This window comes from Ammodytes marinus (genome assembly GCF_949987685.1).
Source record: "Ammodytes marinus genome assembly, chromosome: 21".
NCBI lineage: Eukaryota > Metazoa > Chordata > Actinopteri > Uranoscopiformes > Ammodytidae > Ammodytes > Ammodytes marinus.
Genome location: NC_137225.1, coordinates 18,570,680 through 18,582,176, shown reverse-complemented (window position 1 = coordinate 18,582,176; position 11,497 = coordinate 18,570,680). Strand labels below are relative to the sequence as shown.

At 42.9% G+C, this 11,497-nt stretch overlaps 1 protein-coding gene across 1 annotated transcript; it reads left to right on the top strand.

Moving 5' to 3' along the window:
• The first annotated feature begins 412 nt into the window (after positions 1–412).
• Positions 413–11,188, top strand: ankha (ANKH inorganic pyrophosphate transport regulator a). The gene is made up of 12 exons (XM_080050455.1): positions 413–1,008; positions 2,067–2,283; positions 2,930–3,048; positions 3,299–3,382; positions 3,502–3,672; positions 3,870–4,004; positions 4,698–4,790; positions 4,885–4,977; positions 8,835–8,964; positions 9,099–9,222; positions 9,448–9,547; positions 10,155–11,188. Exons 1-12 carry the CDS (start codon positions 913–915, stop codon positions 10,278–10,280), a joined length of 1,488 nt encoding a protein of 495 aa, XP_079906581.1. The 5' UTR covers positions 413–912; the 3' UTR covers positions 10,281–11,188.
• Positions 11,189–11,497: the final 309 nt, after the last annotated feature.

Sequence of the window (11,497 nt, the reverse complement as noted above, 5' to 3'; positions counted from 1 at the left end):
TCAAGCTGACCACCTTTGTATGTGTTTGTGTGTGTTTCTGATTTAAGTCAATTTTATGGACACATAGCCTTCTAGAGAGCCATGTCCCTAATTGGTGAAATATGTAGGTCTATATTTGTATAAAAATATCTAAATACACCAAAAGTAACACAAACGTGTGTATGTGTGTTTTGTGAGCCTGTTTGTTTTTAGTGTGTGTGTGTGTGTGTGTGTGTGTGTGTGTGTGTGTGTGTGTGTGTGTGTGTGTGTGTGTGTGTGTGTGTGCGCGCGCTCGTGTGTTTCGTGTATATTTTGTGTATAGGCTATGTGTGTTGTACAGGCAGTGGGCCTAATAATAACAACAATAAAGCAGCCACATTTCTAAACTCGGTGATGATGTCACGGCCGGGATGCCTGGCTGGCCCACGTGCGTGCAGCGGTTGGTTCCAGCCTCGGCCTCGGGTCGACAACAAATGGACTGACTGCGCAGCGTGCGGCGCTACGTCAAACGCGGAGGTAGAAAAAAAAAACTAATCCCAGCCCCGTTTTGGGATTATCGTTCTTATCCAAATCTCCAGTGGAGATACCGCGGGAGGCTTCTTCTTCTTCATCGCTCGGACTGACTCGGTGTCTTTTTGCTGTCTCCTCCCCAAACCTCCCCCGAGTCTAGAAGATGATTTTGGAGGAAGATGCACCGGTCTGACAGCTCCGTTGACCTTCGTCTCCGCTCAGCGACGCATAGTGAAACGCTGCCGCCGCCACAGGAGCAGCGCCCCGACCCCGGCTCCTGCCGCTACTAGCCTTTCCGTCTACCGTCAGAAAAACACAGGTGCTTCGCTGTCAACTCACCTACGCTGATCTCTTGATTTCCCCTTTTTTCAATCAATCCAGACCGAGGCAGATGCCCCTCGCTCTGTCACCCCGGCTTGTACTATGGTGGACTTTCCATCTCTCACTCCTTACTGGCCTCTCATCCGCTTTCTGGTGCCTTTGGCTATCACCAATGTTGCCATCGACCTCGGCGAACAGGTAAGATGTTATATTAATATTCTATCTCAATGACAACAGTGTAGCAGTTTGCCTTTGATAGCAGCGGCTAACGGATGTAACGTCTTTTCTTCCTTCTTCTTAATTCCGCCTCTGTGAGAATAAATAGGTTTCAGGATCTCAGCGAGCATCAATGTCTGAGCTCTAGAAAAGCCCCGTATCTCCGCACTGACATTGTATTTCCAGCCCGTTTGTGTCGCTTAAAAGCCGGTTGTGTTGTGTCGTAGCCCCGGCTAGCCTTAGCAGAAGCGCCGTGTAAAATATACATTATTTAGGGTGAGGAAACCGCTGTAACGAATAGAAAGGCCCCTTGTTTACCCCCGAGGAGATGTTTCCTGTCACCAAATAGGCTACGTCGAGCTCCTACTGATTTCAGCGTCTTTTATTCATACAGCCTTTGAGTCAACAAGCGCCACACTGTCTCTCTGTGTGTCTATCTGTGTCTTGTTTGTCTTTTGATTAATCAGTAGATCTGACTCAAGGCCTGTCTGTCTGTCTGTCTGCTGCATATGATGGCGGATCATGTAGCCTAATATCTTTCCTGCTTGGACATTTCCTGTCCTCTATGCCCTCTCCCATGGGACCCCTTGTCAGATAGTGAGAGAGTTAAAAAAAACACACACATTGAAGCTTGGGATATGTCAGGATTAAGCTTATGTAATGGCTCGGTTAGCTGGTATTAATAGCACACATTGCTGCAAAAGGAAAAAGGGGGCAGCTATAGAAGTAGCCTAGTTGAATTGAATGGAAATTATTCTGGGGTAAAATGTAGTGGGTGAGTTTGAGTCACGATGAGTCAAAGGTCTGGCTTTTTTCCCCTTTTTTTACCGTGTCTTTAAAGCACATGCAAGTCATTTAAATTTTTATTGAAGAGCTTTGGCAGGGAATAAGGAGAAGCACTCCCTGTCCGGTCAGAGATAAAGTTAGGCTAAGTCATGGTCATGTGGCCTTACAGTCTATATGGGCCTTCCTCTATTTCCACGTGCTGTCTCCCTCTCTCTCTGCACATTATAAACACCTTCCCCCTACCCCTCCTACAGGCTCTCAACAGGGGCATAGCCACAGTCAAAGAGGATGCGATTGAAATGCTGGCCAGCTACGGCCTGGCCTACTCCCTGATGAAGTTCTTCACAGGGCCCATGAGCGACTTCAAGAACGTGGGCCTGGTGTTTGTCAACAGCAGGAGGGACCGACGGAAGGCTGTGTTCTGCATGGTGACGGCCGGCATCATCGCCTTCGTCCTGCACATCTTAATAGGTGTGTTTGTCTTGAAAAAAAGGAGGTTGTTTCTCCACACGTGGGTGACACACCACTTCCAGTTGTAAAATTGATGTTTTGGTATTTTTGGCAAACTGAAGTTTCATTATCTAGCACCCTTTTACAGCATGTTTTTCTTTGCTAAAGGTCCTATTATGCAAAATTCACATTTTATTTTTCAACTTTAATATGGGTCCACTGTGTGACTAGAGAAAGAACCCTCTCTATTTTTCTCCACCTTTCTGAAAATCTTTGCTCAAAAACCCCAGTCAAATTTTCTCCCCATATGACATCACAAGGGGAGAAGCCATTGCCAACCTAACCAAGCACTACCTCCACCTGTGATAAGCAAACCCCAAGATCCCAGCAAGTCAGAGCAGACTGGGCTTTACTGGAAGGCGGGGCTTAAGGAGACAGGCTCTGAAACAGAGCGTTTCAGCGACATAGGCTGAAAAGAGGAGATTCAGCAATGGCACTGTGGGGAATATATATATATTTTTTGTACACTACACCATGAAACATTTTTTCTAGTAGAAACCCAAGTTAAATTTTCTGACCCTGAATTGAACATAATATGGGACCTTTAAAATCACAACCTCTGCTGCTCTTATCAACATGTTTGTTTTGTCTACCTCACTCTTCACAGCTTACACAGATTTAGGATACTACATCATTAATAAGCTCCACCATGTGGATGACTCTGTGGGCAACAAGACAAGAAGGGCTTTCTTATACCTGGCTGCGTTCCCTTTGTTGGATGCAATGGTAAGTGTGTGAAGTAAACGCAAGGATTATTCTACATGAGAAGTCAGAACCTTTTATCATGCAAGCAATGGATTGAACCACACCTGAACTATAAAGACTGTTTTTCTTATCCTGTGTCCACGCTGGTTTTGAGTGATGGTGCATTCCCTGCTCTTAAGTCCATCTCACTTGGAGCTTTTGTCTTGTTGTTTTAAACCTCCTTGTCTTCTGAGGGATAACATCTAAAAACTTGTTTGTTCTGTTTTTGAAGGCGTGGATTCATGCCGGGATACTCCTCAAGCACAAGTACAGCGTCATAGTCGGCTCGGCCTCCATCTCTGATGTTGTGGCCCAGGTAATGAGATCCAGTACTTTTGCTTTAATTCAATCCAGAAGGCTGCATTTCAAAGCAATTCTTTTTTTGTTTGGTTATTTGGTTGTGTGGGTGTTTATGGCCTCTGTTGTTTCCTGCAGATCGTGTTCGTGTCCATTCTCCTCCACAGTAACTTAGAATGTGTGGAGCCTTTACTCATCCCCATCCTCTCCCTGTACATGGGTGCCTTGGTCCGGTTCACCATCGTGGGCCTGGGTTACTACTGTAACATTCACGACAACATCCCAGACTCCAGCGGGCTTGATGTGGGAGTAAGTTCTGCCTTGTTATTGTTGACAGGAGAAAATAAAGGGTATTGACCGCCGTAGTAGTTTTATACATGGCATTAAACCACTTGAACCAAAAGCACAATGAATGATCAATTAGAATTTTGTAATGATATACTCAGAAATTAAGTTATCTCTTGTAAACCAAGACTGATTTATTGTATGTGTGTTGTTCCCTGCAGGGCGATGCCACTATCAAGAAGATGCTGAGTTTCTGGTGGCCCCTGGCCCTCATCCTGGCCACTCAGCGCATCAGCCGACCCATCGTCAACCTCTTTGTTTCTCGCGACCTCAAGGGGACCTCGGACGCTACAGAGGTGAGCCCATCGCAAATTTAATACGCCCAAAATATATCTCAACTGTTCTTCCTGAAAGCATTTCTTACATGTACCTCTGAGAAGTTTGATTTGCAATGTTTAATCTGGATGTTATTAATTAAGCTGTTACAAGAAGCCTAATATTAATATACTTGCAGGCTAATGTTTGAAGATGTGTATCATTAAAAGGGTATTAAGAGCTAAGTGAAGCCAGGGACACTAATCATTCCCTCAAGTTGTTGCACATGAAATGCCAGATGCTAACAGAATCCCTCTGGAGCTTTCTAGTTTACAGAGACCCCCACTTACCCCCACAACTACTAGAGACAATACAAAGCTGTTTACCAGAATGAACTGGAAATCATGGACAACACTGGCCGCCAGTGGTTTGGGGGATTCAGAGCGAACTCAGGGCATGATTATGAAAACATGAAAACATTCCTACACGGCCCTACTGTTCCCACGTACAGCCTGACACTGTCCGTTGTTGTTTGGCACACAAAAACAATCTATGGGGCCTTCATCCAAATCATAAACTTGTGAAAAAAACCTGGAAGGAAGTCAAGGGTCACCTGTGTTGCTTTCAACTCTGCCATTGTTGGACACCTGTCATTAATTTAGCCGTGTGGTATTGTTAGCCTTAAAGCGGCGGCACTGCGGTAACTTATAGCTGTCGTGTTTTTGTCATTCCAGGCCGTGGCTGTCCTCACGGCCACATACCCGGTGGGTCACATGCCCTACGGTTGGCTGACTGAACTGAGAGCAGTGTTCCCGGCCTTTGACAAGGTAAACCACACTCCACCCACCTGATAGTGGTAACGGTTTATACTAGATTTTAGTTTTTGTTTACGTCACTCATATTGCTCTCTATCCTCGACAGAACAATCCAAGCAACAAGTTGATTGCTGGCACCCCGGTCACCAAGACACACATTAAAAAGTTTACAGCCTGCTGTGTGGCTATATCACTAACGGTAAGAAAAGGATACATTTTTTTTCTTTACTTTCCATCCATTCTTTTCCGAGTCACATCATGTGACTTGTAATGCTCTCAGAATGTGGCATCCATCTACTTGGACATAAGGTGTGGTTAGCTGCTAGCTTTGGTGGTATGTGTGGAAACAAGCCTGAGCTTGTTGCTGGAGTTTTTTTTGCTGAAAATTTGACAAAGTTTAGAGAAACTAAATTAAATTTGATACAGTTTTAATAATGCACACATCGTTTTAGTAAAATATTCAGCAAAACTGCAAAAACACTTTTTGCCCTAGATTCTCAAATGCGCTCCAAAGCTTGATTTGTTGTATACTCATACATTTTAGACATTTTTGAATGTATTTTATTTTTTTATTGTCTGAAAGATGTATCAAAAAGTTGAAGCCCTCAGTGATGTTTACAGAAATAAGAAAAAACAACATGATTTAGACAGGTTATTAATCAAACACGTGTAGTTGACACAGCTAGTATGAAGTTCCAGTATTAATTTCCATTATTGGCCTTCCTGTACATTCAGAGTATTTGTTTACAGTCTAAGGTGTCCCTCATTGAGACTCGACCTTTACTACAGTAGTCTCAATTGTCCTACTGTTGTGTTCTACAACAACCTTGTAACCAAAGCCAGTCTTGTTTCTTTCAACAATGCATTGAAAAAATGCATTATTATACAGGATACAGCCATGTATTTGTCAAATGCATTATTGCTTGATTATTGGAGTGGGTGTATTTCTGCACCTTCTGATGGTGCAAGATTGTGTTCAACAAAAATATCAAAACGTGATCACCCACATGCAAAACGTCTTTCCATTCAAAAACAACATCTAGGCTATGTTTATCTTTTTCTCTAATCCTGCTGTCATACAGATTGGAAGATAGTATGCCAGAGCCATCCCCAAGACTGACATAACCAGTCTGGTGTTATGCAGAAACTAGCTTGACATAGTTTTTGCAGTGTGCCAAAGGCAATGCGATCCAAGGTTCCCCACTCAATAATCTCTAACCCTGACGGCTTCGACAGGAAAAAAGGCAAAATTTAGGACCTTAAAAAAAAATAGAGGTCACACATTCCAGATGGTATATTATGCTGGTACTCTAGCTGTACACTCAAGTTCAAAGTGATTGGGGTACTCTATGTACTTTCCCTTTGCCGTCCTGTCGTGGTTTCAGGTTGCAGAGGGAGACACATTAGGTTGGAATTTGTGAAGAGGCCAAGGAGCTTTTGTTCCCCCCCCCCCCTTACCAGCACTCCCATCAAGCTTTAAGAGCTTATTAAAACAGGCCTTTCGCATAAAACATATCACATTCCAAAAGTTCCTCACAGGTGTACTTTCCTACTAAGTAATGAGTGCTGCGGTCACATTATGTACTGCTGCTGAGTGTTTGTGTTTCAGCAAAATGTTTGGATAATTGGGCCAGTCGACTTAACGGTCCAGTTGGTCTCTTTGCTCACATTTCACTTTCAATGTCAACACGATGATACAGAGGAAGAAGGAGCCTTTAGGAGCCCGGTTAGTTGGCACAACAACCAGAATAAGAAAAACAGGAAGTTTGTGGCTAAGGTTGGGTCCTTTTGGAGGAGAAGGCTGGCATGCCAGATGTGGATTCCCAGAGCTGTAAACATGTATGTGAGGGTGTGTGCTCAGCTCAGTACAACAGGCACACAGGTACGGTCTGCTGCAGTGTGAAAAACACAAGCTGACAGCGCTCACGCCCGGGCTTGTTCTGATCACACACGAAGGAAAGACAACAAGGTGAAAACTAGTGTGGGTTCAAAAAAGGAGCCGATCAAAGGTGGAGTCAGCGATTCTGGAGAATGCTTCTTGCAAAAATCTCTTTGTCAAAATCAGTGAATATCTCCTCACTATCCGATACCTGTCTATACTGTGTGGGCTGAAAATAAATGAAGTATTAATACACAGCCTCGGCTCTGTAAATGGACATGTTGCTAGCTACGGTTGCCCACCTTTGTTTACATAACAGCTTAAATAGCCTAAGCTGTGTACTTAACACACATTACTGACAGGTAGCGGATCGTGAGGAGATATTGACTGATTTTGAAAAAGTGATTTTGACAACAAGGATTCTCCAGAACCGCTGACTCCACCTTTTAATGTTCTGTAGTGTTCAAATTATTTTATTTTATGAAAGTATGCAGGATGTGTGCATGCGTCGCCTCGTTAGGAAAAACCACAGCTGAGTTCAGGGGAGACTGTGGTTTTTGCTTCAGCCACACAAATTAGCTACTATTATGTGCCTCCGTGTTTTTAAAATAATGATGGATGGTGATACCAAATGTAAACAGCAATTGCTAGTGATGTCCTACTACATTTAGGTACGAGGAAGCAATAACCAAGGAACCACATCAAATACTTTTGCAAAGTTAATTTCCTGCAACACAAGTATTTATTAAAGAGTGAGAGGGTGAAATGTTTAAGGAAATGTACTTTTTAATATTGTAGAGCTTGTTCTGTTGTCCTTTTCCCTTCCCTTGTTTTCTCTCAACATAAAGTTAGACTCAATGTCATTAGTATAAATGTATTTCCTAAAGTTTTTTTTATTAGCTTCTTAGGTATAGAGAGTATATTTTACAATACCTATCTGTCCTCAGAAACTTCCGTATCTAAATCTGCATAAAACTATTTACGTGGATTATTTTGGCAAGCGCTTTTGTCCAAACAAATAAGGTACAATTCAAGCTACTGAAGTGTAAAAAGAAGAGTCCGAGAATAAGTGCTATAAACCATCAATTTCTCTAGACAAAGAGTGCCAGACTGTCACGGGTGCATGAAGAAAACACAGATGCTTGAACTGTTTTCCTTGCCACACCACTTTTAACCCCATGAGAAAGGACTAAAACCAGATAGTTCAGATGGATAATTTATTCATTGAATGAAAGGATGCAGACAGGTCCAGCAGGATGATACCTCAAGGTTTAAAGCCTCTGGAAACCTAAAATAGTCTAAAATAGTAAAAATCAATATACAATATAAATTGGGTGTCTCAATGAGCTTAAACAAATCTGATTATACAGTAAAATGAAAAAAACAGCCCTTTTACTGTCTATAGTCTAGACCGTTTGACAGGACTGTGTGGGCATGGCCGTGTCAAACGGTCTGCATGGCATCAGTCATGGTTTTATCGAATGTTCGTGCAGAGAACTGCCTTGGTTAAAAGTACTCATTGTATAATAAGAACCAGAGCATAGCACGCCATAATATCAAAACTGAATTTATGTGACAGTATCTTTAATTTGGATGGATAAATATGCCTAACTGTTTTCAGATGCCTTCAGAACTATCATGCAACTAACTAACTCCCTAGATTACATGCATGTAGTTAGAAGGTTTTTTTGGATTTGGGTTTACAGGGTTTTTAAGGTTAGTATAGGTAGTCAGACAGGTGGTTTCACAGGCTAACTGCGAAGAAGGTACAAATGAGCATGGAGTTGCTCTTGATCTTATTTGGCCTTAAGTATAGTTGCAAGACTTGTGCTTGCCTTGACTAAAAGGAATACTGTGGAAACGGAGAGGAGAGCAAAGAACTGGGAGCTTGTCAGTTCTGGGGACTTGCAGGTCGACATGAATGAGGACTCAACACAGGAGGGCTGGACATGAGATCGCCCTTTTATTAATACAAAGTGTTAAGTGCCAGATATGACTCGGCTGATACGCTGACTATGCTTGGCTCAAAGCTGAGACCACACGCATGTGGGCTGAGCAAGTGGTGGTGTCATTCATAGTGGTGGGGCGCCCTACCAACTGAGCTAAGGGCGCCCCCCTGGGGAAAATCTATTTGACGCAAAAAAATTATTTTATTTTGTCCACTTTTGTGTTTACAGATTTGCTTTTTGGTGTTTTGGACGCCGCATATATCGGAGAAGATCCTGGTTGATATCATCGGAGTGGATCAGGCATTCGCTCAGCTGTGTGTGACACCACTTCGAATTTTCTCTTTTTTCCCTGTTCCAGGTAAGTTAGACACTCCCTTTTGGAAAAAAAATTTCGCTGGATTTTTTTCCCACTGTGGCTTTAACCAGGGGAATAGCTCTGACCAGTGGGGTGATGTTTCTACTTTGTGTTTGTGTGCGTGTGTTTGTGTACAGTGACTGTTCGGGCTCATTTGACTGGATGGCTCATGACCCTGAAAAAGACCTTTGTGTTGGCCCCCAGCTCGGTTCTCCGCATCATTGTCCTCATCACCAGTCTAGTTGTGCTGCCTTATATGGGGTAAGTCAACACTTCAGAGAACACTGCCAGGGTCACAAAAGGTCAGCGCTGTGACTCAGGCTCACTGTGTTATTTCATACAGCATCAGGTGTTATTCTGGTAAATTGTCTTTTTTTTTACTCTTTATTCCTGAAAAGAGGATGACTCACTTCTTCACTTCTAAAATGGTTTTGGATGGAAGGCGGCACCGACTGAAGCCTATAAATCAATCCTTTTGTGTTCCAGGGTTCACGGGGCCACGCTCGGGGTTGGATCGCTGCTGGCCGGTTTCATAGGAGAGTCCACAATGGTTGCCATAGCAGCCTGCTATGTTTATCGACAACAGGTGAGAAAACCTGGATGGAGGCAATGGCAAACGGGAGAGCACGTGCCTCCTCCTTTTTGTCCTACACTTATTGTGATCATCTCGTTTAGTTTGAACAGGGATGCAACTGAATGCAATCTGATAGGAATACAGGCAAGAAAAAAAGACCTGAAGCCTCTCATGTAAGACAGCTGTATATTATTTACTTAGCTATGGGAAACAAACCATTGCTCACATTTGTATTTAGGTGATACAAAGGATGGCAACTAGTTGGACAATCTAGTTTTACCTATTTTTTTTTTAAATATATTTTTTGGCATTTTATAAACCTGTGGTCTGCTGCAACTGAGGACTTTTTAAAATTGTTAACATTTTTAGTTAAAGGGGGAGGGGGGGGGGGGACTCGTGTTGTAGTGGTTAGAGCGCCCCTCTTTTTACCTAATCATTTTAACCAGGAACAGAAAAGTTACCTCTTCACTTGTTTCTCTTATACATTATCCTCTTTTATATTGCATTGTTGACGGAAGCCTGAGACTAAAGAATTCAAAGGCCAACGACTGCTGCTTTAATTGTCGTGCATAAAAGGATCGTATAGTTTTCATACCTTTCTCGTCCGCTGTCTCTGCAGAAAAACAATGAGATGTCCAATGAGCTGGTGGTGGAGGGCGAGGACTCGGCCCCGATGAGCGAGGTGTGTTCCAGGGGTCAGATGGACGCCATAGAGGAGCTGCAGGAGGAAGAGGAGCAGGAGTGAACTCTGGGATAGCAGGGGGAGGGAGGGAGGGAGGGAGGTGACTCCGGGTAACACTGACCTCCATGTGGACATTTGCCGGAGAGGAGACCGCTGAGTTACAGTGCTGGAGAGGAGAGAGGACCGAGAGTATAGTTTGTTTTCAGAGGTTCTCCCCGAAAGACTAAACGAGGTCTTCTTCACGTTGCCCTACGCACACACATGAAAACGCACACTGTAAAAAAAGCCATTCACCTCCCCAAGTGTTCATTCATCAGTGTAAATACCTTCGTCTTCTGACCCTTTTCCAACAGTTTTCATGGTTTTTTGCCTCATCCCATCACCGGGCGTATTAACCACTTACATGTGTCTACTGTTAAATAAGGGAATATGACACGGGAGAAGTCTTCATCCTCCTCTGCAGCAACAAAGGAAACATCTGTCGAGTGGTAGTGGAATTGCCAAAATACAGTTAATTATTTTATGTTATTTTATCAAGACTTAAGCAGCAAAGCCTTGCTTGAATTCAAATATAGACATGTTGTGGGACTTGTTGGGTTGTGCAATCGTATTTTACATACAATGGTGTACAGATTATTGTCGTTTTATATAGGTAATGCAATGTGTATATTTAATTTCCCAGAGGGGTCAGGAATCCCTCGCGTTATATCATTGCGTGTGTTACAGAATACAGTTATGATTGTTCTACTTTTCCATGCAGTCTGGGAGTCCATCTACTTTTGTTTTGCCATTTTCCTGGTAGTATTCAGACTGTCGTATGTACTGTATATACTGTATAGGCATTCTTATTTGGCGAATAAATTGCTTTATTATTAAGCCTTTTGTTTGTTGATATTGGCCTATAGGAGCTGGTTTTTACTGCATTGCATAATGCTGTTTGCATAAAGATAGTAAATTCAAAATCAACTTTCTTCCCGTTTGGTATCTATTTTCATTCGACACACAAAATACTGAAATGTCCATAAAGCCGGTTATTACACTAAGACCCTGTTTCCACCTGGCATTAACATCTGACTTTTTGAATCTGGTTACAAGTGGACAGCTCTCAGTCCGTGTGTTCCCACTTGTATTTTCAAATGTGACTTCTCTGTCTACTTGTGATCGGATTCCATTTACCCGCGCTGTATTTAAATCAACACGTTCATCATTTCCGTTTGCATTGCTGTTTTTAACCGGTGGGGTTCAAACAAGTAAACATACAGGGCTGTACAGTGCCACAG